The sequence below is a fragment of the Mauremys mutica genome, chromosome 13 (genome assembly GCF_020497125.1).
Source record: "Mauremys mutica isolate MM-2020 ecotype Southern chromosome 13, ASM2049712v1, whole genome shotgun sequence".
Classification (NCBI taxonomy): Eukaryota; Metazoa; Chordata; order Testudines; family Geoemydidae; genus Mauremys; species Mauremys mutica.
Window position 1 is genome coordinate 41,432,055 of NC_059084.1, and position 25,797 is coordinate 41,457,851.

General features: G+C 45.1%; 2 protein-coding genes across 2 annotated transcripts in view; both read right to left on the reverse strand.

Moving 5' to 3' along the window:
- Window positions 1–6,143: 6,143 nt before the first annotated feature.
- On the reverse strand, window positions 6,144–7,106 carry LOC123347343 (olfactory receptor 14A16-like). Its single transcript, XM_044984758.1, has one exon. The coding sequence runs from the start codon at window positions 7,104–7,106 to the stop codon at window positions 6,144–6,146; it is 963 nt and encodes a 320-aa protein (XP_044840693.1).
- Window positions 7,107–15,686: 8,580 nt separating this feature from the next.
- The window catches only part of LOC123348040 (olfactory receptor 14A16-like), a 63,716-nt gene continuing 53,605 nt past the window's right edge, over window positions 15,687–25,797 (reverse strand). The window contains exon 2 of the mRNA XM_044985285.1: window positions 15,687–16,787. Coding sequence (XP_044841220.1) covers window positions 15,804–16,787 — 984 coding nt within the window. The 3' untranslated portion in view covers window positions 15,687–15,803. The remainder of the gene's footprint in view (window positions 16,788–25,797) is intronic.

Below are 25,797 nucleotides of genomic sequence, written 5' to 3' on the forward strand. Positions count from 1 at the left end.
CAAAGTGTACTTAGATTTCCAGAAAGCCTTTGACAAGGTCCCTCACCAAAGGCTCTTACGTATATTAAGTTGTCATGGGATAAAAGGGAAGGTCCTTTCATGTATTGAGAACTGGTTAAAAGACAGGGAACAAAGGGTAGGAATTAATGGTAAATTCTCAGAATGGAGAGGGGTAACTAGTGGTGTTCCCAAAGGGTCTCTCCTCGGACCAATCCTATTCAACTTATTCATAAATGATCTGGAGAAAGGGGTAAACAGTGAGGTGGCAAAGGGTACGTCTTCACTACCCGCCATATCGGCGGGTAGCAATCGATTTCTCGGAGTTCGATATATCGCGTCTCATTTAGACGCGATATATCGAACTCCGAACAGGCTCCCGTCAACTCCGGAACTCCACCACCGCGAACAGCAGTGGCGGAGTCGACGGGAGAGCCGCGGACATCGATCCCGCGCCGTGGGGACGGGTAAGTAATTCGAACTAAGGTACTTCAACTTCAGCTACGCTATTCGCATAGCTGAAGTTGTGTACCTTAGATCGAAACCCTCCCCCCCCAGTGTAGACCAGGCCAAAGTTTGCAGATGATACTAAACTGCTCAAGATAGTTAAGGCCAAAGCACACTGTGAAGAACTTCAAAAATATCTCACAAAATGGCAAATGAAATTTAATGTGGATAAATGTAAAGTAATGCACATTGGAAAAAATAACCCAAACTATACATACAGTATGATGGGGGCTAATTTAGCTACAACAAATCAGAAAAAAAGATCTTGGAGTCATCGTGGCCAGTTCTCTGAAGATGTCCACGCTGTGTGCAGAGACGGTCAAAAAAGCAAAGAAGATGTTAGGAATAATTAAAAAGGGGATAAAGAATAAGATGGATAATATATTATTGCTCTTATATAAATCCATGGTACACCCACATCTTGAATACTGCGTACAGATGTGGTTCCCTCATCTCAAAAAAGTTATACTGGCACTAGAAAAGGTTCAGAGAAGGGCAACTAAAATGATTAGGGGATTGGAGAGGGTCCCTGTAGCAGGGTGGACTCCTGCTTCTGCCCTGCGGGGTTTAAAAAGTGGCCTGGCAGGGCTTGAGAGATGTGTCTCTAAAAGCTGGGCTGATTGGGGAAGTGGCTGCAGCTGGGCCACATCCCAATCAGGCCACAGCTGGCCCTATAAAAGGCCAGGGAAGCCAGAAGCACAGTCAGTCTTCCTCTGCCTAAAGAGGAAGAAGGGCCTGGCTGCAGGGGCTATAGGCAAGGTACCTAGAGTGAAGCAGGGCTGGGAAAAGGCTGGGGAGCTCCAGCCTAGAAAGCCCCAGGCTGCGGCCTAGCGAAGGGCCAACAGGTACTGGGGGTTGCAGAGGGCAGCCCAGGGGTAGGCCAACGCAGCAGGTCCAAACCCCTTTGCCTGTGATGAGTAGGCTGATACTGCAGTCTGCCCCAGAGTGTGGGGCTAGACAATGACTGGCAGTAGCCAATACTGAGGCAAGGTGGGGATAGAGGGTGGGGGTTCCCTGAGAAGGGGAACCCTAGAGAGAAAGGGGTTACTGCTAGGGGGCAGCACCCCATGTAAAAGGGCACCAGGTCCAGGGAGGGACACGGGGGCCAGAGGACAGGAGGATCACCAGCCTGCAGAGGGCGCTCCAGCGCTGGAATAGAGCTAATTCCCGGAGTCACCAGCAGGAGGCGCCACGGGGGTGAGTTCGACCCGTCTACAGTCCCATATGAGAAAAGATTAAAGAGGCTAGGATTTTCAGCCTGGAAAAGAGGAGACTAAGGGGGGATATGATAGAGGTATATAAAATCATGAGTGATGTGGAGAAAGTAGATAAGGAAAAGTTATTTACTTATTCCCATAATACAAGAACTAGGGGACACTCAATGAAATTAATAGGAAACAGGTTTAAAACAAATAAAAGGAAGTTCTTCTTCACACAGTGCACAGACAATTTGTGGAACTCCTTACCTGAGGAGGTTGTGAAGGCTAGGACTGTAACAACATTTAAAAGAGAACTGGATAAATTCATGGAGGTTAAATCCATTAATGGCTGTTAGCCAGGATGGGTAAGGAATGGTGTCCCTATCCTCTGTTTGTCAGAGGATGGAGATGGATGGCAGGAGAGAGATCACTTGATCATTGCCTGTTAGGTTCACTCCCTCTGGGGCATCTGGCATTGGCCACTGTTGGTACACAGGATACTGGGCTAGATGGACCTTTGGTCTGACCCAGTACGGCCGTTCTTATGTTCTTATGTACTTATGTACACTGACACTGTGTCAGCCTAATTACATCAAGCATGAGTCTACGATGCTTGGCGAGATGGTTTTAGTAAATTGGTGTACAGAGCCACTTACATTGGCGGGAGCAAAATTTAAGCTAAGACACTTCTACTGCTAGGTCTACACAAGGCAGGTTATATTGAGCTAACCCTGTAGTGTGGACTAGGCCTTAGTGTTCAAATCATTATCCCAAAGATATGAAGTCTTACATTTTTAATAGAACACATAGAACCTGAAGCTGAGCAATCTTCCCCCACTCACCATTCCCTGAAAATGGGCATTTACCCTGCCCTAGTGGGACCCTTGCTGTAGATGACAGAAGATTCTCTTCTTCATGTCCCTGTGCCTCTCTATAGTAATGGGACACAAAGGTGGAGTTATATTGCCAGTAAGATTGATGTTTGTGTATTGGGAACACAGATCATCAGGGAACTGCACAGAGATCCCCAGTCCATTTCATACAGGCCACCTCAAATGCATCAGAAGATTCTAACTAAACATTGATTTACATATAGGGGGAATGGTCAGTATAAAGGCAACAATGAATGCTAGCTTGGATGCTGAACACCCCAAAACTCGAGAATATTTGTTTCTGGTGGTTTTGTTTAGCCAATAGTAAAAAGATGGGCCTGTGACGGTACCTCCCATAAGGCTTTATGGAAATATGTTTAGAATGTGTTTTATGCTACATATGCCTTGTAACATATCTCCGTTTAGGTTGTGATTTACTGAATGTATTAATACTATTTGTATGCATGGATCATTTTTGTATTAGAAGTTATGAATGTTATTAATGTTGGCTGTGTACTGGCTTGATTTCTAAATAACCTTAGTAGAGCATTTGGTCAGTTCCCGGAGAAAGGAATGTTGAAATTAAGTACCTAATCATGAAACACTTAAAGGACAATGGATCTTGGAATGCTCCACTCCACATAAGAAGTCTACTTGAGGATGTTCAAGGTAGCATGTAAACAATGGATTCTACCTGTAAAAAACTGTGAGTCGTGCATGGACATGTGATTTGCCCAAGTGACTCCAAAACCCCATCTTGGAGCTGGACTTTGCATATGAGTGAGGAGAAAGTCTCTAATTAACCCCCTGGGAGACCACTCCATTTTGTCTTCAGTTGGCTAAAGAGAGAGCCTCTTTACCCCCCAGGATACTTGAAAGAAACTGGAACAAAAGACAGTGTGCAAGGGGTGTGAGTGATTGCTGGACCCAGGCTAAAAGGAGATTAGTCTGTAAAAGGGAGCATTCTGGAACTGGTGAGGATCTTATCTGTATTCAGTTTGATTAGAAATAGATTATGTAAATAGGTTGGACTCACCCCTGTGGCGCCTCCTGCTGGTGACTCCGGGGAATTAGCTTGGTTTCCACCACAGAGCGCCCTCTGCAGGCCAGTGATCCGCCTGTTCTCTGGCCCCGAGTCCCTCCCTGGACCCCGGTGCCCTTTTACATGGGGTGCTGCCCCCTGGCAGTAACCTCTTTCTCTCAGGGTCTCCCCTCTCCAGGGAACCCCCACCCTCTATCCTCACCTTGCCTCAGTGTATGGCCACTGCCAGTCATTGTCTAGCCCCACATCCTGGGGCAGACTGCACTATTAGCCTATTCATCACTGGAAAGGAGGGTTTGGACCTGCTGCCTTGGCCTACCCCTGGGCTGCCCTCTGCAACCCCCAGTACCTGTTAGCCCAATGCTAGGCAGCAGCCTGGGGCTTTCCAGGCTGGGGCTCCCCAGCTCCTTTGCCTTTCCCCAGCCCTGCTCCACTCAGGTATCCGGTCTAGCTCCCTGCAGCCAGGCCCATCTCCCTCTGAATGCAGAGAGAGACTCTTTTTTCCTTCGGCTTCTGGCTCACAGCCTCTTTTATAGGGGCCAGCTGGGCCTGATTGGGGCGTGGCCCAGCTGCAGCCACTTCCCAATCAGCCCAGCTTAAAAGCTGCTTTCTCCAGCCACATCCCCCTTCCCAGGGCTGTTTTTAACCCTTTAGGGGAGGAGCAGGGGTCCACCCTGCTACAATTAGCATATTTTATTTTATTTTGCTTGGTGACTTACTTTGTTCTGTCTGTTACTACTTGGAACCACTTCAATCCTACTTTCTGTATTTAATAAAATCACTTTTTACTTATTTAATAACTCAGAGTATGTATTGATACCTGGGGGAACAAACAACTGTGCATATCTCTCTATCAGTGTTACAGAGGGTGAACAATTTATGAGTTTACCCTGTATAAGCTTTATACAGGGTATAACGGATTTATTTGGGTTTAGACCCCATTGGGAGTTGGGCATCTGAGTGTTAAAGACAGGAACACTTCTGTTAGCTGCTTTCAGCTAAACCTGCAGCTTTGGGGCAAATAATTCAGACCCTGGGTCTGTGTTGGAGCAGTCGGGCGTGTCTGGCTCAGCAAGACACGGTGCTGGGGCCCTGAGCTGGCAGGGAAGGCAGGGGTAGAAGTAGTCTTGGCACATCAGGTGGCAGCTCCCAAGAGGGTTTCTGTGATCCAACCCATCACAGGCCAATTTTTTAAATCTGAATCAATTCCCATGTTACAAAGCCCTCAGCTGCCTTTTCCAGCCAACTTCATTTTCAAAGGTGCCCACCACTACGGACTGTCAGATATCCAGTGAATGGAATGGCCTTTTGTCTTATGCCCACTTGCGACCATATTGTTCCATGTGATCTAGAGGTGAGCTGATCCCTATCTCCACTGAGATTGGCAGAGACCCTAAACTTTCAAAACCCTAAATTCATACTTCTAGAAACCACACAAGTCTCCTACATACCTTTAAAATGTGGCCCTTAGGTACTCTACAAGCACCAGGATCCACAAAGCCTGTGTTAGGCCCCCAGCATCCCTATACAGTGAACAGGGAGAGACAGACACCTCAGAATAGGATCCACAAAAGCCAGTGCACTAGGCAAGGAGGCCCCTAGGATACTCAGTGGAAGACACTGACCAGCCAGAAGGGATGTGTGTCTCAGTCCGGACTGCTGGGATGCACTTATCCACAACCAGAAACCCAGTGGAATCATATATATATGTGTGTGCATGTGTGTGTGTGTGTGTGTGTGTACATATAGAATCAAGTGACAGCTTTATAGTTCTGCGTAAGGACTATTTCTTGCCCTGTCTCTCGCATCACATACTATGCTTCTGCACATCATATATGTAGTGTACATAACCATGCACAAAGATGGTATTTGAAGATTAATAATAGGCCAGTTTGTGAGACCCTGTCTCAGCTTGAGTGTGAATAGATTTACACTGGATGGTGCATGAAATGCTTGGTTAGTGCATGTGATGGAACTTTTCCACTTGCACCAATATTATAATATGACACCAGACAAATAACACACAGCAGTATTTATTAGAGAGAGAAGGTGGAGCAACTTTGTTGGTGAGAGAAACAAGTTTTCAAGCTTAATCAGAGCTCATCTTCAGATCTGAAGAAAAGCTTTGTATAAGTTTGAAAGCTTGTCTCCCTCACCTGCAGAAGTTGATCCAATAAAATATATTACTTCACACACCTTGTCTCTCTGATATCCTGGGACCAACATGGCTTCAACAATACTACTTAAACCAATGTTTATGTCACTATTGAACTTAGCCTAGTGTCTTTGGGCCAGAGCCAGGTCAGTATTAAATCAGTGATGTTGATATCCCATCTGTATTTGTAAAATTATTTCAGCAGGACATCAACCATTCAGATTCTCATCTGCACCCCTTTATCATTGTGGAAAGAAAATGTTCAGCTTGTTCACAAAACCGCATCAAAGAGAAGAAAAATGGACACCCTCAATAGATGACATCTATTTATTTATTTTAACAGTTTATTTCGAAGGAAACATAGAAGGAACTTAAAAACAAAAGAGAAAAATGGGCATTTTATTTGTTATGAATAACCTCCATCCAATCAATTTCCTCAGGGCAACTTTGATCTCCTTGTTCCTCATGCTGTAGATGATTGGATTCAGGATTGGAGGCACTACAGCATAGAGGACATCCAGCATGAGATCCAGCCGTGATGTGGAACTTGAGCTGGGTTTCAGGTAGGCAAATATGGCAGTGAAAATAAACAAAGAGACCACAATGAGGTGAGGGAGGCAGGTGGAGAAGGCTTTATGCCGGCCCTGCTCTGAGGGGATTCTCAGCACAGTTTTGAAGATCTGAACATATGACACAATTATGAAAACAAAGCAGATTAAGACTAAGCATGCACTGAAGACAATAGCCGCAGTTTCACTGAGGTCTGAGTCAGAGCAGGCAAGCTTGAGTAGCTGGGGGATGTCACAGAAGAACTGATCCACTCTGTTACCTCCACAGAAGGATATTGCAAATGTGTTCCCAGTGTGCAGGGAAGAGTAAAGAATACCACTGATCCAGGCACTGGCTGCCATTTGGACACAAGCTCTCCTGTTCATCACTCTCTCATAGTGCAGTGGTTGGCAGATTGCAACATATCGGTCGTATGCCATGACAGTCAGGATGCCGAGATCAGCTGAACCAAAGAACATAAAGAGAAAGACTTGGGTGACACATCCAATATAAGAAATCACACTGGTATTCATGAGGGAATTGGCCATGGATTTGGGGATGGTGATGGAGATGAACCCAAGGTCCAGGATGGACAGATTGACCAGGAAGAAGTACATGGGGGTGTGAAGATGGTGGTTGAGGGCTACGGCTGTGATGATGAGAAGATTCCCCATCAGACCTGCCAGGTAAATCATTAGAAACACCACAAAGTGCAAAATCTGCAGCTCCCGAACGTAAGAGAATCCCAGGAGAAGGAACTCGGTCACAGTAGTTCGGTTGAACATTTTCTTCCTAATTACGTTGTGTGATAGCTGTGGAGGGAAGGAGAAGGGCAATGATCAGGATTAGAGAGTCAGAGGGAATTACCATTATTGCCTTCTGAATAATGCCTTATCACCTACTGTGAAATGTGCACAGCACTCCTTCCATCCTTCCTCACCTCTGACAATCAGATCACTAGAGAGACAAGTTAAGTGAAGCAATATCCGTTATTGGACCAACTTCACTTGATGAGAGAGACAAACTTTCAAACCACACAGACTACCTCACCCACCTTGGCTCTCTAATAACCAACCAACACTGGAATAAATTGCCTAGGGAGGTTGTGGAATCTCCATCTCTGGAGATATTTAAGAGTAGGTTAGATAAATGTCTATCCGGGATGGAGTAGACAGTATTTGGTCCTGCCATAAGGGCAGGGGACTGGACTTGATCACCTCTCGAGGTCCCTTCCAGTCCTAGAATCTATGATTCTATAAACTTGGGACCAATATGGCTACAAATACTGCATGCAATCAGCCCACTACTCAGCCCATTAGTGCCAATTGACATAACTCTCTTACAGTCCACGGGGCAGCATCAGTTTACATTAGGATGACCAGATGTCCTGATTTTATAGGGACAGTCCCAATACTCAAGGTTTTGTATTATATAGGCTCCTATTACCCTCCCCTGCCAACACACACACCATCTGTCCCAATTTTTCACAATTGCTATCTGGTCACCCTAGTGTACACCATGTGAGTATCTGGCCTAAGATGCCAGTTGAACAAATGCATTAAAGACTGGAACAAATTACAACGCAAGCCCACAGATCTAGCAAAGATGGTCCCTCCGCTCTGTCAAACAACAGAGGAAAACCTTGGGCATGAAACTAAAGTACTACAACTCCAAGACCACCTGATTCCCACAAGGGAAATATGACAGACTCGCTGAGCATCCAAAGTGTAATCTTGTGTGTAATGATTCCTTCCCAAGCTCTGTATATAGATGACCTGATACCTGGTTACAAATTGACTGATGGCACCAATCCCAGCTCCACTCTCATCTCTGGGTGTTGATGGGCTAGTAGAATCGCTCAGTGACTTTATGTCTGGCCTGAGTAGGGCAGCAACCGTCAAAAGACCTGAGTTGTGTTTCCCCTCGCCCCCTTTGTCTGCCTGGTTTTCTATGAACTCTATGGGGGATGGGCTGTGTCTTATCATATGCATGCTCAGTGCACCCATTTACAGCCTTCGTGCTCAGCTGGCAGCAGTGTTGCACACGGGATATGGTGATAGACCAGGAGGTCTGGATTCCTGTCCCCTTGACCTCCTGGGGTCTGTCAATGCTGCAACAGGGAGCATCTTCCCAGCTCCATTAAACAGACATGGGATAGCTCTGCTGAAGTTACTGTAGAAAACTTACCCATGTAGCCCTGAGGTAGCCTGGTCAGCAGCTCAGGCTCCATCTGTCTATGTACCCATGGAGTTCAGCCGGGTTTGTACTGAGGTTCAAAAAGAATTAGATAAATTCATGGAGGATAGGTCCATCAATGGCTATTAGCCAAGATGGACAGGGATGGTGTCCTTAGCCTCTGTTTACCAGAAGTGGGAATGGGTGACAGGGCATGGATCACTTGATAGTAACCTGTTCTGTTCATTCCCTCTGGGGCACCTGGCACTGGCCACTGTTGGAAGACAGGATACTGGGCTAGATGGACCTTTGGTCTGACCCAGTATGACCATTCTTATGTTCTTATGTTCTTATGAGGTGGCTAGACTGAGCCATTCCATGTGCTGCTGGCATTTACTCTGTTATTTTTACAGCATAGCTAGTGAAATCTGCCTACCTGAGTTGGGAAGCACATTCCTAGCTGCAGTGTAGATGTGCCCTTAATGTCCTTGGGCAGGGTCCAGACAGATAGTCTGCAACCTCTTGACTGAATCCCGACTCTGAGTTTCAAGGTGCTAGTATGCCTGTTAGGTACAGCCCATATTCCCTGGGCTGTCAACTCTGCTGTTTACTCAGTCCTGCCATCCTGCTGCTATTTCTTTGACACAGAAATAAAAATGGATAGGACAGGATGATGGTGTTTGAAATTATGGTATCATTGGACAATATTACTGCTTCCTACCCTGCCTGAAAGATAATTTCCAAATACAGCTGGTGAAAAATGTACTTGTTAAACTGTTTTAAAAGAAAAAAATTGGTTTTCAGTTAAATCTATCTATCTATCTATCTATCTATCTATCTATCTATCTATCGATCCAAAGGCCATTTTTTTCCTTTTGTGAAGGGGGAGTTTTGGTTAGACTTTTCCAGTTTTCGGCGGTTTTCAGCAGAAAATGATTGGTTCTCTGTTGCCAAATCCAATTTGAGGATTTGGGGGTCTTGTATGAAAAGCCAATATTTACTAACAAAAAGGAAAGAAAAAAATCTGACTATCCCTACTTGTTTGATTAAATAGATAGCAAAAGTCATAAAGAGTTAAAATTGGAAGTCAGATTTAGGTTCTTAAATTTGCCCTGTACATTAATACTCCAATATATTGAATTGAAATAGCAAACTTACTGCGTTGGTCTTTGGATAATTTTTCCCAATTTGTGATGCATTTGATCCTCCGGTGGTAGAAAATTTGGCCACTATCTATCTATATATGTCCATTCACAACAGTCTATCACCTTATCTCTTTCATGTAAACATCACTGCATTATCCAGCAGCGGTTTCCATGTCTCATAGATGGATTTCCTGAGTCGCTGGTCTCTCCGCAGTTCCTAGCGGACAGGGAGCCACTCCACAGATGGGTGCTCCCTGCTCCCCTCCTCAGGCAGGCTTGGCAAAGAGGTGATGGACTAAATGCGATGAGGGACTGAAAACCTCTGAAGATCTAGAACTGCTCCTAGGTTGTCCAGGCATCAAACACCATCACAGCTCAGTATGTCCCTGCTCTGGGGCTAAATAGCTGAATCCAGTCTCCAGAGCTGTTGAGCCCAGCTCTGATGTGACCTCAGGAACAAACCACCTGGACAACCTGTCCTAGCCAACCCTAACCCCACAGAGGGGGAACAGCACCTGCCCTGGATCTCACACAATGGCAACATCCCTGAAAGGACCCTTGGCTAAAAAAACAAGGCAGATTTGGCTAAGGTATTTGACAAGTCAAATGTATATTTATAGCACAGGCATGTGACATACAATAGCTAAGAGACTAGCAGCACCAGAAGCTTAGCTGGCCTGGAATAACCTGTTCCTTCATTAACTCCGCATGATTACTACTGGGGCAGCAGAGAACTTTTTCCCCTGCATTGCATCAGCCGCTCTTGGGAGGCAGCCACCAGAAGAACCCACAACTCAGGCTGCCCAGGGTGCTCAAAGTTGGACACTAAGAGGTACCCAGAGGCAAGCATGAAAAATGAAAGGTCATGTCCTGAGCTGGTGTAAACTGATGCAGTTCCATGGATTTCAGAGTAGCTAGGGCTATTTACACCAACAGATGACCTGGCCCTTTGATTTCAATCGAGCTATGGCCAATTTACACCAACTGAGGGCCTAGCCTGTCAGAGTTCACTTTGTTTATTTGGGATTGCGGGTGTCTCTTGAAAGCCCTTTATGTGTGTGGATGGGGATAGGGTGTTGTCATAGACTGAAGCTCCAACAGTTTCCCCTGAATACCACCGCCCTCTCCTCTAAGGTCTGTCTAGGGCTCATCACCCTGTCTTCCAAGGTGTCTTGTTGGAGAATCCAACTCAAACATTTGGGAAGCAGCTTCTCCAGAATGGCTTCTCCACTAAGGAGTGGGGCGGGGGTTGCTCAGCAAATGACCCTCCAGTGACTCAGGAGGGAATATGATAGAGGTTTATAAAATAAGGACTGGTGTGGGGGAAGTAAATAAGGAAGTGTTATTTACTCCTTCCCATAAAACAAGAACTACGGGTCACAAAATGAAATTAATAGGCAGCAGATTTAAAACATACTAAAGGAACTATTTTTTCACACAATGCACAGTGAACCTGTGGAACTCCTTGCCAGAGGATGTTGTGAAGGCCAAGATTATAACAGGGTTCAAAAAAGAGCTAAATAAGTTCAAGAAGGTTGGGCCCATCAATGGCTGTTAGCCAGAATGGGCAGGGATTGTGTGCCTAGCCTCTGTTTGCCAGAAGCTGGTAATGGGCGACAGGGGATGGCTCACTTGATGATGACCTGTTCTGTTCATTCCCTCTTGGGCACTCGGTATTGGCCACTGTTGGAACACGGGACACTGGGCTAGATGGACCTTTGGTCTGACAAAGTTTGGCCGTTCTTATGTTCTTACGTTCAGTGCACAGAGCTCTGCCTAACGAGGCTTTTGTTCCATCTGCTGACAAAGACCATGTGATCTGCGACACACTGTCTTGCACTGAGGAACCAGAGCGCTTTCTCTGCAGACTTCAGGTATTTGGAAGCATTTTTCAACCCCTGCTGTTGCTCTACATTGGAGAATGAGTTCTTGTTTGGGGCTGAATTTGGGATGCCAGGGCCAGGTCCTTCAGCCCTTACTCAGCATTCTGGCAGCAGTCAGTGGCAGTGCAGACTGAGCAACGGCTGCAGGAATGGGACCATCCAACTGGATAATCTCTTCTACAGATATAGCCTTGTGGTCTGAGCCATAGGATCAAGTCACCGCAATATTTGTATTTCTTATCTATCTTGACTGATAAGAGAGCCCAAACTGTAGGTCTGTGCCCAGTACCGTAAGAACACATGTAAAATACATTGACTTTGTCCAACAAGTACTAAGCAATTCATCCAGCATAACATTCTCCTTCCTTCAGAAAGCAATTTTCCTATTATCTAACTGTAATTTTCCCCCATTAAGCAAATGGCAAAATTTTCTCCACCAATGAGCTAGCACATTCTCCTTCTTCAATCAGCCACAGTTTTCTCTGCCCTTCACTACCCCTACACTTCTCCACCTTTCAAAAATCACAGACATTCCCTCCTCCACCTATCTTGCCCCCCACCATTTACAATCTACACCATTCCCCCAACCAACACTAGCCTTCTTCCCTTTTCAATGATAATGATAAGATGCCTCATTCACCAACCATAACATTCTCCCTCCTAAATCAACAAAACCTCCATATAATTTTTCCCAGTCGTATCATTTCTGCAGAAAAGGACCTAGGGGTTACGGTGGACGAAAAACTGAATATGAGTCAACAGTGTGCCCTTGTTGCCAAGAAGGCTAATGGCATTTTGGGCTGTATAAGTAGGGGCATTTCCAGCAGATCGAGGGATGTGATCATTCCCCTCTAATCAGCACTGGTGAGGCCTCATTTGGAGTACTGTGTCAAGTTTTGGGCCCCACAATACAAGAAGGATGTGGATAAATTGGAGAGAGTCCAGTGGAGGGCAACAAAAACGATTAGGGGGCTGGAGCACATGACTTATGAGGAGAGGCTGAGGGAACTGAGATTGTTTAGCCTGCAGAAGAGAAGAATGAGGGGGGATTTGATAGCTGCTTTCAACTACCTGAAAGGGGGTTCCAAAGAGGATGGATCTAGACTGTTCTCAGTGGTAGAAGATGACAGAACAAGGAGTAATGGTCTCAAGTTGCAGAGGGGGAGGTTTAGGTTGGATATTAGGAAAAACTTTTTCACTAGTAGGGTGGTGAAGAACTGGAATGGGCTACCTAAGGAGGAGGTGGAATCTCCTTCCTTAGAGGTTTTTAAGGTCAGGCTTGACAAAGCCCTGGCTGGGATGATTTAGTTGCGTTTGGTCTTGCTTTGAGCAGGGGGTTGGACTAGATGACCTCCTGAGGTCCCTTCCAACCCTGAGATTCTATGATTCTATGATTCTTTGTCCTGTGTTCATGGCTTCAAGGAAAGCTTTGGAGAATGGGTAGGCCATAGGCCACTTCCTGAAGTTTCACAGACTTGGGCTGTGGGTTCAGAAGGCACTCCACTGTCAATGAACCAGCATTTGTTTGCTCAGTTGTCTCAGCAGATTATGGTTCTCCTGGTGTCTAAATTAAGATAGGAGAGGAGAGGAGAGGAGAGACGCTGCACTTTCATGTTTCTAACGATCGCAACTTCTGGAAATGTCTGGATCCAGGGTTACTGTGGCTTCTAGGATGAAGAGATGAGAGTCGAGCTCCTATTCTAGCCAGGGACCCCAAACTGTGATCTCTGTTCCAGGGATAAAGAGTAGAAGAAAGTCAGGGAGTAGGGAGCCTCCTGCAGGAGATGCAGAGAGGAGACCCAGGGCCAGAGAGAACTGTTGAAGAAGCTCTCCAGGGCAGCCAGAGGGGAGGCCTGGCTTGAGTGACCTGCACTGCAGAGCAGGAACAAAACCCGTCAGAGGGAGTTAGGAGCCCAGGAGGGGCATAACGGCCTGGTGAGTCTGGGTGAAGGCAACCCGGAGATTCTAGCTTTGAGGCAACTCTTATTCTGTTTTACTAAACCAGTCTCCAGAAGGGGTGAGTAATTCAAATGCATCAATTGTAGGAGATGGATTAACAGGGGAAGGAGAAATATTGAGGCGGTGACAGTTCTGACACCAGTTTAGACCTAGCCCTAATCCTAATCCAATAAAGGATGAGTTTTAAAATATAAATCATCAGTGGAACTACTCACGTGTTTAAAGTTAAGCACTTTCTAAAGGTGTTTGCTGGATCAGGGCCTTAGTGCAAAACATTAAAAGGAAGTGGAGCAATATCAATTTAAACCAGTTGAGGACTGGCACCGTCCTATTTAATGATCCCTGGTGTGATAGTTTAATTTATCCACTCAAGGAAGAGAAACAGGGCATGTTAAAAAGATTGCCAGTGAAAATGGCTCAAACACCAGGTATTTATTATCAGCTGTTTGTAAATGATCATTGGAGTAAAATACTCATAGATATCCTTTTATAAATAATGTTTAATAATGAAATGAGTCACAATAATTGGTGTTATCTATCTATTGATTGATCTATTGATCTATCTCTCGAATCATATACTATGCTTTTGTCCCTTTATATGAATTGTATATCTCCATGCACAGAGATGGGATTCTATTACTAATAATGGGCCTGCTTTGTGAGATCCTTTCTTAGCTTTAATGTGACTAGTTTTACAATGGATGATGCATGAAATGCCAGGTCAGTGCATATGACACCAGGCAAATTACTCATACCAGTATTTATTAGAGAGAGAAGGTGGACCTTGTGCAGAACTCATAGCCAGCCCTGAAGAAGAGCTCTGTATACGTTTTAAAGCTTGTCTCTCTCTCCTGCAGAACTTGGTCAAATAAATGATATTACCTCACCCACCGTGTCTCTCAAATATGCGGTGACCAACATGGCTGCAACAACAGTGCATACACCAGTGTTTATGTCACTATTGAATTTAGGCTTCTGTCTTTGGGCTAGTATCAAACCAGCAATGTTCATGGAGCTACTCTGCATTAGCAAAGGATTAGCTAAGATGTGGAAAACACAGAGGAGTCCTTGAGGCACCTTTGAGACTAACACATTTATTTGGGCATTAGCTTTTGTGGGCTATAACCCACTTCATCAGATGCATGGAGTGAAAAATACAGTAGGCTGTATATTTATACCTGTCTACTGTATTTTTCATTCCATGCATCTGATTAAGTGTATTTTAGCCCATGAAAGCTAATGCCCAAATAAATTTGTTGGTCTCTAAGGTGCCACAAGGACTCCTTGTTGGTTTCGATGATACAGACTAACACAGATACCCATCTGCAACCTGAGATGGGGAATTCACCCATGCCTCTCTGTTGCACTCACATTCTCCCGGCCACCATTGCCCATTCTTGGATCTTTGTGCGTATTGGCCATTGGCCAAATCCTGATCCATTTGAAGTGAGTGGCTAAATCCCAGTGATTTAAAAAGGATCAAAATTGGCCTCATTATCCTGTCTGATTGTCTTTAAGAAATACTCCACAGCTTCCTCTTCAACAAACAAACAAACAACCCTTTCCCACCATGGCACGAATGACACAGCATTGATTTATTTATTTAGGGTTACAATAATTAAAAGATGTTTACCTAAGGCTCTTGGTTCCCTGACACATCAATAAAAGTACGATGATATCCCAGCCCTATTCATATAATTATTTCAACAGAAACTCAACCATGCAGACACTTCTTGTGCACACCTTTATCATTGTGGAAAGAAAACTTTCAGCTCGCTCAGAAAACCCCATCAAAGCGATGACATTTGGACACCCCCGATAGGTTACAAAACATCAACTATGCTGTCTAAGTGAACACTTGCCATCTGCCCAGTCATTCCCAACCTTAAAACACTTTGAACAAAAAAAGAAATCAACCCACCAAAAACTGAAAAACAGAGATGGAGACAAAAAACAAACAGCTACTGCACTGATACTGCAATCCAATTTTTACTTCAAAAAAGAAGAGCCTGACACTCCCTGAGGTTCACTAAGGACTTTGATATGGCTAATGATTTTGTGAAGAAGGTGCTAACATAGCATGGTGATGGGTGGCAGTACACAATACTGTGATAGATAGATACACAGGAAAAGAGACAGACAATGATATTATTTACATTGGCATGCATTTACAATAAATCCATTGACTTGAGTCCGTGTTTTCATTTTTGCCACGGCAAATTCCCCATTTTGCATAAAGAGATGACAAACCATGTTCTCATGGAGTCAATTATATCATCATTTGATTCTATTTATAAGGAAAGATAGAAGGAAGTTAAAATCAAAAGAGAAAGATGGACATTTTATTGGTTGTAAATAACTTCCGTCCAATGAGTTTCCTCAGGGCAGCTTTGATCTCCTTGTTCCTCATACTGTAGATGATTGGATTCAGCATTGGAGGTACCATGGAATAGAAAACATCCACCACGAGATCCAGATGTGATATGGACCTGGAGTTTGGTTTCAGGTAGGCAATGATGCCAGTGGAAACATACAAAGTGACAACAGTGATGTGAGGCAGGCAGGTGGAGAAGGCTTTTTGCCGGCCCTGTGCAGTGGGGATTCTTAGCACTGATCTGAAGATCTGAACATATGACACAATTATTAAAACAAAACAGCTTAAAGCTAAGCATGCACTGAAGACAATAACCCCAGTTTCACTGAGGTCTGAGTCAGAGCAGGCAAGCTTGAGTAGCTGGGGGATGGCACAGAAAAACTGATCCACCACATTTCCTCCACATAAGGATAATGCAAATGTGTTTCCAGTGTGCAGGGCAGAGTAAAGAATACCACTGATCCAGACACTTGCTGCCATTTTGACACAAGCTTTCCTGTTCATCACTCCCTCATAGTGCAGTGGTTGGCAGATGGCGACATATCGATCATATGCCATGACAGTCAAGATGCCGAGATCAGCTGAACCAAGGAACATGAAGAGAAAGATTTGGGCGACACATCCCGAATAAGAAATCACCCTGGTGTTCATGAGGGAATTGACCATGGATTTTGGGATGGTGATAGAAATGGAGCCAAGGTCTAGGATGGCCAGATTCACCAGGAAGAAGTACATGGGGGTGTGAAGATAGTGGTTGTGGGCTATGGCTGTGATGATTAGAAGATTCCCCAGCAGGCCTGCCAGATAAATTATTAGAAACACCACAAAGTGCAAAATCTGCAGCTCCCGAATGTCAGAGAATCCCAGGAGAAGGAACTCGGTCACGGTGGTTCGGTTGGACATTTTCTTCCTCAGCACGCTGTGTGATGGCTGTGGAGGGAAGAAGAAGGTCCATACTCAGGATTTGATTGTCAGAGAGAATGGCCTTGATTCCCTTCTGAGTAATGTCCCATGATCTACTGTTAAATGTGCACAACACTCCTCCCATCCTTCCATTGACTAGGAGCAGTGAGTGCTCCTCACTGCTGACAATCAGAGCACTAGAGAGAGAAGGTCAGTGAGGTAATAGCTGCTATTGGATCGGCTTCTGTGGGCGAGAGAGAAAAGCTTTCGCGCCTCACATACTACCTCACAACCTTGTCTATTTAATATTCTGGGACCAACATGGCTACAAGTACTGCATACAATCAGACCACTACTCAGGTGTGTTATCACACTGGTGTCAATTAGGATAACTCCCATAAAATCCATGGGGCTACATCAGTTTGCACCATCTGGGGATCTGGCCCAAGATATCACTTAAACAAATGAATTAAAGATTGGAAAAAATTGCAAAAATCCCCCACAGATCAAGCAAAGATGTGTCCTCAACTCTGTCAGACAACAGGAGAAAAACTTTGGCATGAAACTAAAGTACTAGAACTCCAAGACAGCCCAATTCCCACTTTCTAGGGAAATATGACAGACTAGCTTGTCTGCAACAATTCCTCCCCAAACTGTGTTTATAGATGACCTGCCACTTAGTTACAAATTGATTAATATCAGGTATCAGAGGGGTAGCCGTATTAGTCTGGATCTGTAAAAGCAGCCGCGTCTGTTATTGTATAAGGTGCCACAGGACTCTTTGCTGCTTTTACAAATTGATTAATGCACCAATCCCAGCAGCACTCCCATTTCTGAGTGAAGACGGGCTAGTAGCATTGCACAGTTACTGCTAGGTTGTGTCGTTTCCCTCTGTGACTTTATATCTGGTCTGTGTGAGTCAGAGGCAGTCAGGAGACTTGGCTTTTGTTCTTGTCTCTGCCAATGACTTGCTGTGTGACCTTGGGACAGTCACTTCCTCTCCCTATGTCTCTGTTTCCCCTTCCTACCTTTCTCTGAGTTTTCTTTTATGAGATCTGTGGGAGTAGGTTGTGTTTTATCATGTATCTGCACTGTGAACCCATTTACAGACTCTGTGCTCAGCTGGCAGCAGTGTTGCACACGGGATATGGTGATAGACCAGGAGGTCTGGATTCCTGTCCCATTGACCTCCTGGTGGTCCATCTACACAGGAGAGGGGAACACCTTCCCAGCTCCAGTAGATGAACATGGGCTAACTCTGCTCAAGTTAATGCACAAAAAATACCCATGTAGCCAGAGGTAGCCTGGACACCAGCTCAGGCTCCATCCGACTACGAACCCACGCTGTTCAGGCAGATTTGTATTGAGGTGGCTAGACTGAGCCGCTCCCTGTGCTGGTCCCATCTACTCCGCTATGAGCTAGTGAAGTCTGCCTACCTGAGTTTGGAAGCATGCCCCCAGCTGTGGTGTAGATATGCCCTTAGTGTCCTTGGGCAAAGTCCAGACAGACAGGCTGCCACAGCTCGATTCAACCCAGACTCTGAGTTTCAAGGTTCAAGCATGTCTGTTAGGTACAGCCCATATTCCCTGGATATCAGCTCTGCTGTTTATTCAGTTCTGTTATCCTGCAGTTCTGTCTTTGAAAGAGAAATAAAAATGGATAGGACCGAATGACAGCGTTTGAAATTATGGTATCACTGGACAACATTAGTACTTTCCACCCTGGTCATTAATATTCTGATTTAACACTTTTTAAAGAAAATTTGTGTTTTCAGTTAAACACATGTTCATGGAAAGTATCTATCTATCTATCTATCTATCTATCTATCTATCTATCTATTCAAAATCTGATTTTTTTCTGGGGAGGGGAAAGATTTTGGTTGGAATTTTTCAGTTTTCAGCAGAGAACGATTGGTTCTCTGTTGCAAAACTCCCAAAGTTTGGAAATTTGGGAGACTTCTATGAAAAGACAACATTTTCTAATGAAGAAAAAAAGACAATAGCAAACTTACTGTGTTGGTTTTTGGATAGTTTTTCCCAACTTGCAAAGCATTTGATCCTGCAGTGCTAGAAATTATTGGCCACTATCGATATATCTCCATGCACAACAATCTCTTTGTCTCTCTCATAAACCCATCACTGCACTATCCATCACTGATTTTCATGTTCTGTCACTGGATTTCTGAGTTGCTGGGTCTCTCAGCAGTTCCAAGCAGACAGGGATCCACTCCACAGATGGGCACTTCCTGCTCCACTCCTGGGGCAGGCTTGGCTTAGAGGTGAAGGATTAAATGGGATCAGGGACTGAAAGTCCCTCCCAGCTGTACAGATTGACATGGCTTCAGCCCAGGAAGTCCCTGCTCTGGGGCTAAATAGTTGAGTGATGTCTCCAGGGTTGTGAGCCCAACAATGATCTCACCTCTGAACAAACCGCCCTGACAATATACTCTAACTGACCCCACAGAGGGAGAACACAACCCAGCCTGGATCTTACACAATGGCAACATCTCTGGAAGGACCCTTGGCTAAAAAGAAGGCAGGGCTGAGGCCCAAATAATGTCCCAAGATATTTGCCAAATTAAATATATATTTATAGCACAGACAGGTGACCTACAATAGCTAAGAGCACCAGAAGCTCAGCTGGCCTGGAATAGCCTGTTCTTACATTCATGCCGCATAATTACTTTTGGGGGAACAGAGTTTTTTCCCCCCTGCATTGGATCAGCAGCTCTTGGAATGCAGCCACCGGAGGAACTCACAGCCCACGCTGCCCTGTCTGCTTGAAATTGATCACTAAGAGGTAGCCAGAGGCAAACACTAAAAAAGAACCCTCATGTCCTGAGCTGGTGTAAATTAATACAGTTCCATTGATTTCAGAGTAGCTAGGGCTAATTATGCCTGGCCCTTTGATTTAAATTGTGCTATGGCCGATTTATATCAGCTGAGGATTTGGCCTGTCAAAGTTTAGTTTGTTTAGTTGGGATTAGGGGTGTCTTTTGAAAGACCATTTTGTGCATGGAGGGGGATAGGGCCAGGTTGGAGACTGAAGTTCCAACAGTTTCTCCTGAGGACTACCACCCTTTTGTCTCCTTCTATGGCCTGTCTAGGGCTCATCATCCGTCCTGGAGGTGGCCACAGGATGGAAGCTGTTGGGTGGTCCTCAATGTGCCATGTCCTTGTGTAGGTGATGGAGCTAAGTCACAGAGATGGCCAACAGGAGATGCACCACACATGGCCAAACAGCCTAAAGCCCTGGGTAGAGAGGAGTCTGACGGCAACTCTGTTCTGGTTCTAAGTCCTGTGCTTGGACCACACTCCAGACAAACCTTCCATAAATTAAGGCCCAAGCTGAACAACAACCAGCCACCACTGCCACCTCCTGGCCTGGGGCAGGAAACTGAGGATCTCACTGGAGGTTCCACAGGTCATGTCCACCAAGGCTGGTGACCTGTTGGAGAATCCAACTCAAGCATTTGGAAAGCAGCTTCTTTGAAATGGCTGCTACACCTGGGGGGCCATTGTTCAGCAAACCCCGCTGCAGGGCACAGAGCTCTGCCTAACATGGCTTGTGTTGTGCCCCTAGAGTCCTGCTGACAAAGATCATGTGATCTGGGACACAGTGTCCTGCACTGAGGACCCAGAGTCCTATCTCTGCCTATTGCAGGGATCTGAAATAGTTTTTCAACCCCTACTGTTGCTCCATCTTGGAGAAGCTGTGCTTGTTCGGGGCTGAATTTGGGATATCAGGGCCAGATCCTGCAGCCGTTAATCATGGTTCTGGCAACAGTCATTGCCAGTGGTGTCTGAGCAATGGCTACAGGAATGGGCCTAGGGAATGAGCTTAGGGACTGTGCTCAGGGTCTGGCCAGCCATGCAACTGTCCCAGACTGGGTACCCCGGAGCTTCCAGTCTCTTGGGACCCCTGGCTCCCCAGGCTTCCCATCTCAGCATTGATTCCAAGGAGCCAGTTGGCCTGAGAATATGGAAGCATTTAGGTTCCTGGCCCAGGACAGTTTGCATGGCAAGGTTAGCCCAGAGCTGTGGACACTGAGATTCCAGGCTCCCAGCTCCATGGCATGGAATCTGGAAGCCCTCAGAGCCCTGTCTTGAGCCAGGGCTCTTGGGGATTCCAGGCTGCAGAGTGGAGAGCTGAAGCTCCCATTCAAGCCAGGGATCCCCAGCTGTGATCTCTGATCCAGAGATAAAGAGTAGAACAATTTCAGGGAGTAGGGAGCCTCCTGGAGGATATGCATAGAAATACCCCACAGCTTCCTCTTGAACAAACAAACAAACAAACAAACAACCCTCTCCCACCATAGCACGAATGACACAGCATGGATTTATTTATTTAAGTTACAATAATAAAAAGATGTCTACCTAAAGCTCTTGGTTCCCTAACACATCATTAATAACACAGTAAATCCCCAGTTGTATTCATGTAATTATTTCAATAGGAACTCAACCATGCAGACACTTGTCACACCTTTATCGTTGTAGAAAGAAAATTTGCAACTCGCGCAGAAAACCTCATCAAAGAGGTGAAGTAGGGGCACCCCCAATAGGTAACAAACCATTGACAATGCTGTCTCAATGAACACTTACCATCTCCCCAGTCAGTCCCACCTTAAAAACAATGGAACAATGAAAGAAATAAACCCACCTACCGATTAGGTAAAAAAAATATAAACTAAAAATCAGAGACAGAAGCAAAAAACCAGCAGCTATTGCACTGATACTGCAATCCAATTTTGTACCCCCAAAAAGAAGAGTCAGGGACTCCATGAAGTCCACTAAGGACTTTGATATGGCTGTCGATTTTATATAGAAGGTGCTCAGATAGCATGATGATGGGTGGCAGTATACAATCCTGTGATAGATAAACAGATAGACAGACAAATAGATGCTGATATTATTCACACTGGTATAAAGTTATGGTAGCTCCACTGACTCAAGTGCTGTTTTCATTTTTCCCCATGTAAATTCCCCTTTGTGTATAAAGAGATGGCAAATCATGTGCTCATGGAGACAAAAATGTCATCAGTGGATTTATTTGTAAAGAAACACACATGGGCGGTGGAACTAAGGGTGTGAGGGGTGCTGCAGCACCCTGTGCCTTGAAGTAGTTTCTATTATATGCAGGGTTTATAAAGTTTGGTTAAATGGCTCTCAGCACCTCCACTATAAAACTTCTTCCTGCACACCTGGAAGCACAGAAGGAAATTAAAATCAAAGGAGAAAGATGAACATTTTATTGATCATGAATAACCTCTGTCTAATCAATTTCCTCAGGGCAGCTTTGATCTCCTTGTTCCTCATGCTGTAGATGATTGGATTAATCACTGGAGGCACCATGGAATAGAAAACATCCACCACAAGATCCAGACGTGATGTTGAGCTGGAGTTGGGTTTCAGGTAGACAAAGATGCCAGAGAAAATAAACAAAGAGACAACTGTAATGTGAGGCAGGCAGGTGGAGAAGGCTTTATGCCGGCCCTGCTCAGAGGGGATTCTCAGCACAGTTTTGAAGATCTGAACATATGACACAATTATTAAAACAAAGCAGCTTAAGCCTAAGCATACACTAAAGGCAATAACCCCACTTTCATTGAGGTCTGAATCAGAGCAGGCGAGCTTGAGTAGCTGGGGGATGTCACAGAAGAACTGATCCACTCTGTTACCTCCACAGAAGGATATTACAAATGTGTTCCCAGTGTGCAGGGAAGAGTAAAGAATTGCACTGATCCAGGCACTGGCTGCCATTTGGACACACGCTCTCCTGTTCATCACTCTCTCATAGTGCAGTGGTTGGCAGATGGCGACATATCGATCATATGCCATGATAGTCAGGATGCCGAGATCAGCTGAACCAAGGAACATGAAGAGAAAGACTTGGGTGACACATCCAGAGTAAGAAATCACCCTGGTGTTCATGAGGGAATTGGACATGGGTTTGGGGATGGTGACAGAGATGGAGCCGAGGTCTAGGATGGCCAGATTGACCAGGAAGAAGTACAAGGGAGTGTGAAGATGGTGGTCGAAGGCTATGGCTATGATGATGAGAAGATTCCCCAGCAGGCCTGCCAGGTAAATCATTAGAAACACCACAAAGTGCAAAATTTGCAGCTCCCTAACGTCAGAAAATGCCAGGAGAAGGAACTCGGTCACAGTGGTTCGGTTGAACATTTTCTTCCTCAGCACATTGTGTGATGGCTGTGGAGGGAAGGAGAAGAGCAACAGTCAAGATTAGAGTGACAGGGGAAATTACCTTCCGAGTAATACCCCATGATCTGAATGTCAAAGGTGCACAGCGCTTGTCACTTCAATTGACTAGGAGCAGTGAGTGCTCCTCCCCTCTGACAATCAGAGCACTGGTGAGACAAGGAGGGTGATGTAATATCTGTTACTGTACCAACTTCTGTGGGTGAGAGAGACAAACTTTCAAGCCACACAGACTACCTTACCCACCCTGGCTCTCTAATAAACTGGGACCAACACGGCTACAACTACTGCATGCAATCAGACCATAACCCAGGTGTGTTATCCCACTAGCGTCAATTGGTGTAATGCCCTTACAAGCCGTGGGGCTGCATCACTTTCCACCATCTGAGGATGTGGCCCAAGACGTAACTTGATCAAAGGCATTAAAGACTGGAATAAATTACAACCCAAACCCACAGATCGAGTAAATATAGCCCCTCAACTCTGTAAAACAACAGAGGAAAAACTTGGGCACAAAACAAAAGTACTAGAACTCCAAGACAGCCCAGTTCACACATTCTAGGGAAATAGGACAGACTCGCTGAGCGTCCTAAATGCCACAGGTAGCATGGGCATCAGCTGTCTACGAAGCCTCAAAATCCAGCCAGGTTTCCACTGAAGTGGCGAGACTGAGCTGCTGCCTGTGCTGCCCCCATCTACCCTGCTATGTTTAACACAGAGCTGGTGTAGTCTCCCTAGCTGCGTTGGGAAACTCGCTCCCAGCTACACTGTAGATGTGCCCTCCATGTCCTTGGGCAGGGTCCAGATAGACAGGCTACGACTGCCTGATTCAACCCGGACTTTGAGTTTCAAGCTGCTAGTATGTCTATTAGGTACAGCCCATATTCCCTGGGTGTCAGCTCTGCTGTTTATTTAGTTCTGCCATCCTGCAATTATGTCTTTGAAACAGAAATAAAAATGGATGTAACAGAATGACAGCGTTTGAAATTATGGTATCATTGGACAATATTAGTACTTCCTACCCTGGTCAATAATGTTCTGCTTTAACTCTTTTTAAAGAAAAATTGGGTTTTCAGTTAAACAATTTTTTATGCAAGGTCTCATCTATCTATCTATCTATCTATCTATCTATCTATCTATCTATCTATCTATCTATCTATCCAAAAACTGATTTTTTTTCTTTGTGGGGGATTTTGGTTGAAATTTTTCAGTTTTCAGCACAAAATGTTTGGTTCTCTGTTGCCGAAACCCCAACATTTAGGGATTTTATAGATTTCTATGAAGAGTCAACATTTTCTAATAAAATAAATAAATTGGACCAGCTCTATTTGTTTGATTGAATTGATAGCAAACATCGTAAAGAGTTTCAATTGCAGTTCACACTTATGTTGTTAAATTTGCCCTGTACATTAATAGTCTAACATATTTAGTTGAAATAGCAAACTTACTGTGCTGGTCTTTGGACAATTTTTTTCCCAAATTGTGATGCATTTGATCCTCCAGTACTAGAAACTATTGGCCACTATGTATCTATATATTTCCATGCACAACAGTCTATCAGCTTATCTCTCTCATGGAGCCATCACTTCATTATCCAGCAGCAGTTTCCATGTTCTGTCACTGGTTCTCCTGAGTTGCTGGGTCTCTCTGTAGTTCCTAGCAGCCAGGGACCGACTCCACAAATGCACACTCCCTGCTCCCCTCCTTGGGCAGGCTTGGCTGAGAGGTGATGGACTAAATGGGATCAGAGCTGAAAGCGCCTCCCAACTCTAGAGCTGATACCAGCTTGTGGAGCATCCAGAGGTGGCTACATCTCAGTATGTCCCTGCTCTGGGGCTAAATAGCTGAATCTGGTCTCCAGGGCTGTAAGCCCAGCTCTGATGTGACCTCTGAACAAGCCACCCTGACAACCTGCCCTAACCGAACCTAACTCCACAGAGGGGGAACACGACCTGCCCTGGATCACGCACAATGGCAGCATCCCCAGAAGGACCCTTGGCTAAAAACAAGGCAGGTTTGGCTAAGGTATTTGACAAATCAAATACATATATATATATACATCAGAGAAATATGACCTATAATAGCTAAGAGCCTAGTGGCACCAGAGCCCCATCTGGCCTGGAACAGCCTGTTCCTTCCACATGATTACCACCAGGGGAGAAGAGAATTTTTTGTCCTCCACTGCATCAGCAGCCTTTGGCATGCAGCTACCAAAAGAACCCACAGCTCAGACTGCCCTGGGTGTTTGAAGTTGGTTACTAAGAAGTATCCAAAGGCAAAGACTAAAAATTTAGGACCAGGTCCTGAGATAGTGTAAATTGATACAGTGCAATTGATTTCAGAGTAGCTAGGGCTATTTATGCAATTGATGACCTGGCCCTTTGATTTCAATCAAGGTCTGTGGAAGGGATAGCTTAGTGCTTTGAGCATTAACCTACTAAATCCAGGGTTGTGAATTCAATTCTTAGGGTGACCACTTAGGGATCTGGCACAAAATCAGTACTTGGTTCTGCTAGTGAAGGCAGAGGGGGATGGACTTGATGACCTTCCAGTTCTATGAGATAGGTATATCTCCATATCTACACCAGCTGAGGTTCTGGCCTGTCAGAGTTTGCTTCATTTATTTGGGACTGGGGGGACCTTTTGAAAGCCCTTTATGGGTGTGAAGGTGGATAGGATGGTGGTGGAGATGGACGCTCCAGCAGTTTCCTCTGAAGACCAGCACCCTCTCTTTCTATGGCCTTCCCCCTAAAATAAAATTGTCACCCAGTCTTCACAAATTTAGTAACTCCCTGTCACTAAGTCCAAAACTCCTTTT

Bases quoted from the DNA above. Each gene is read 5' to 3' on its own strand.
- LOC123347343 (XM_044984758.1), bottom strand. From the start codon at position 7,106: ATGTTCAACCGAACTACTGTGACCGAGTTCCTTCTCCTGGGATTCTCT.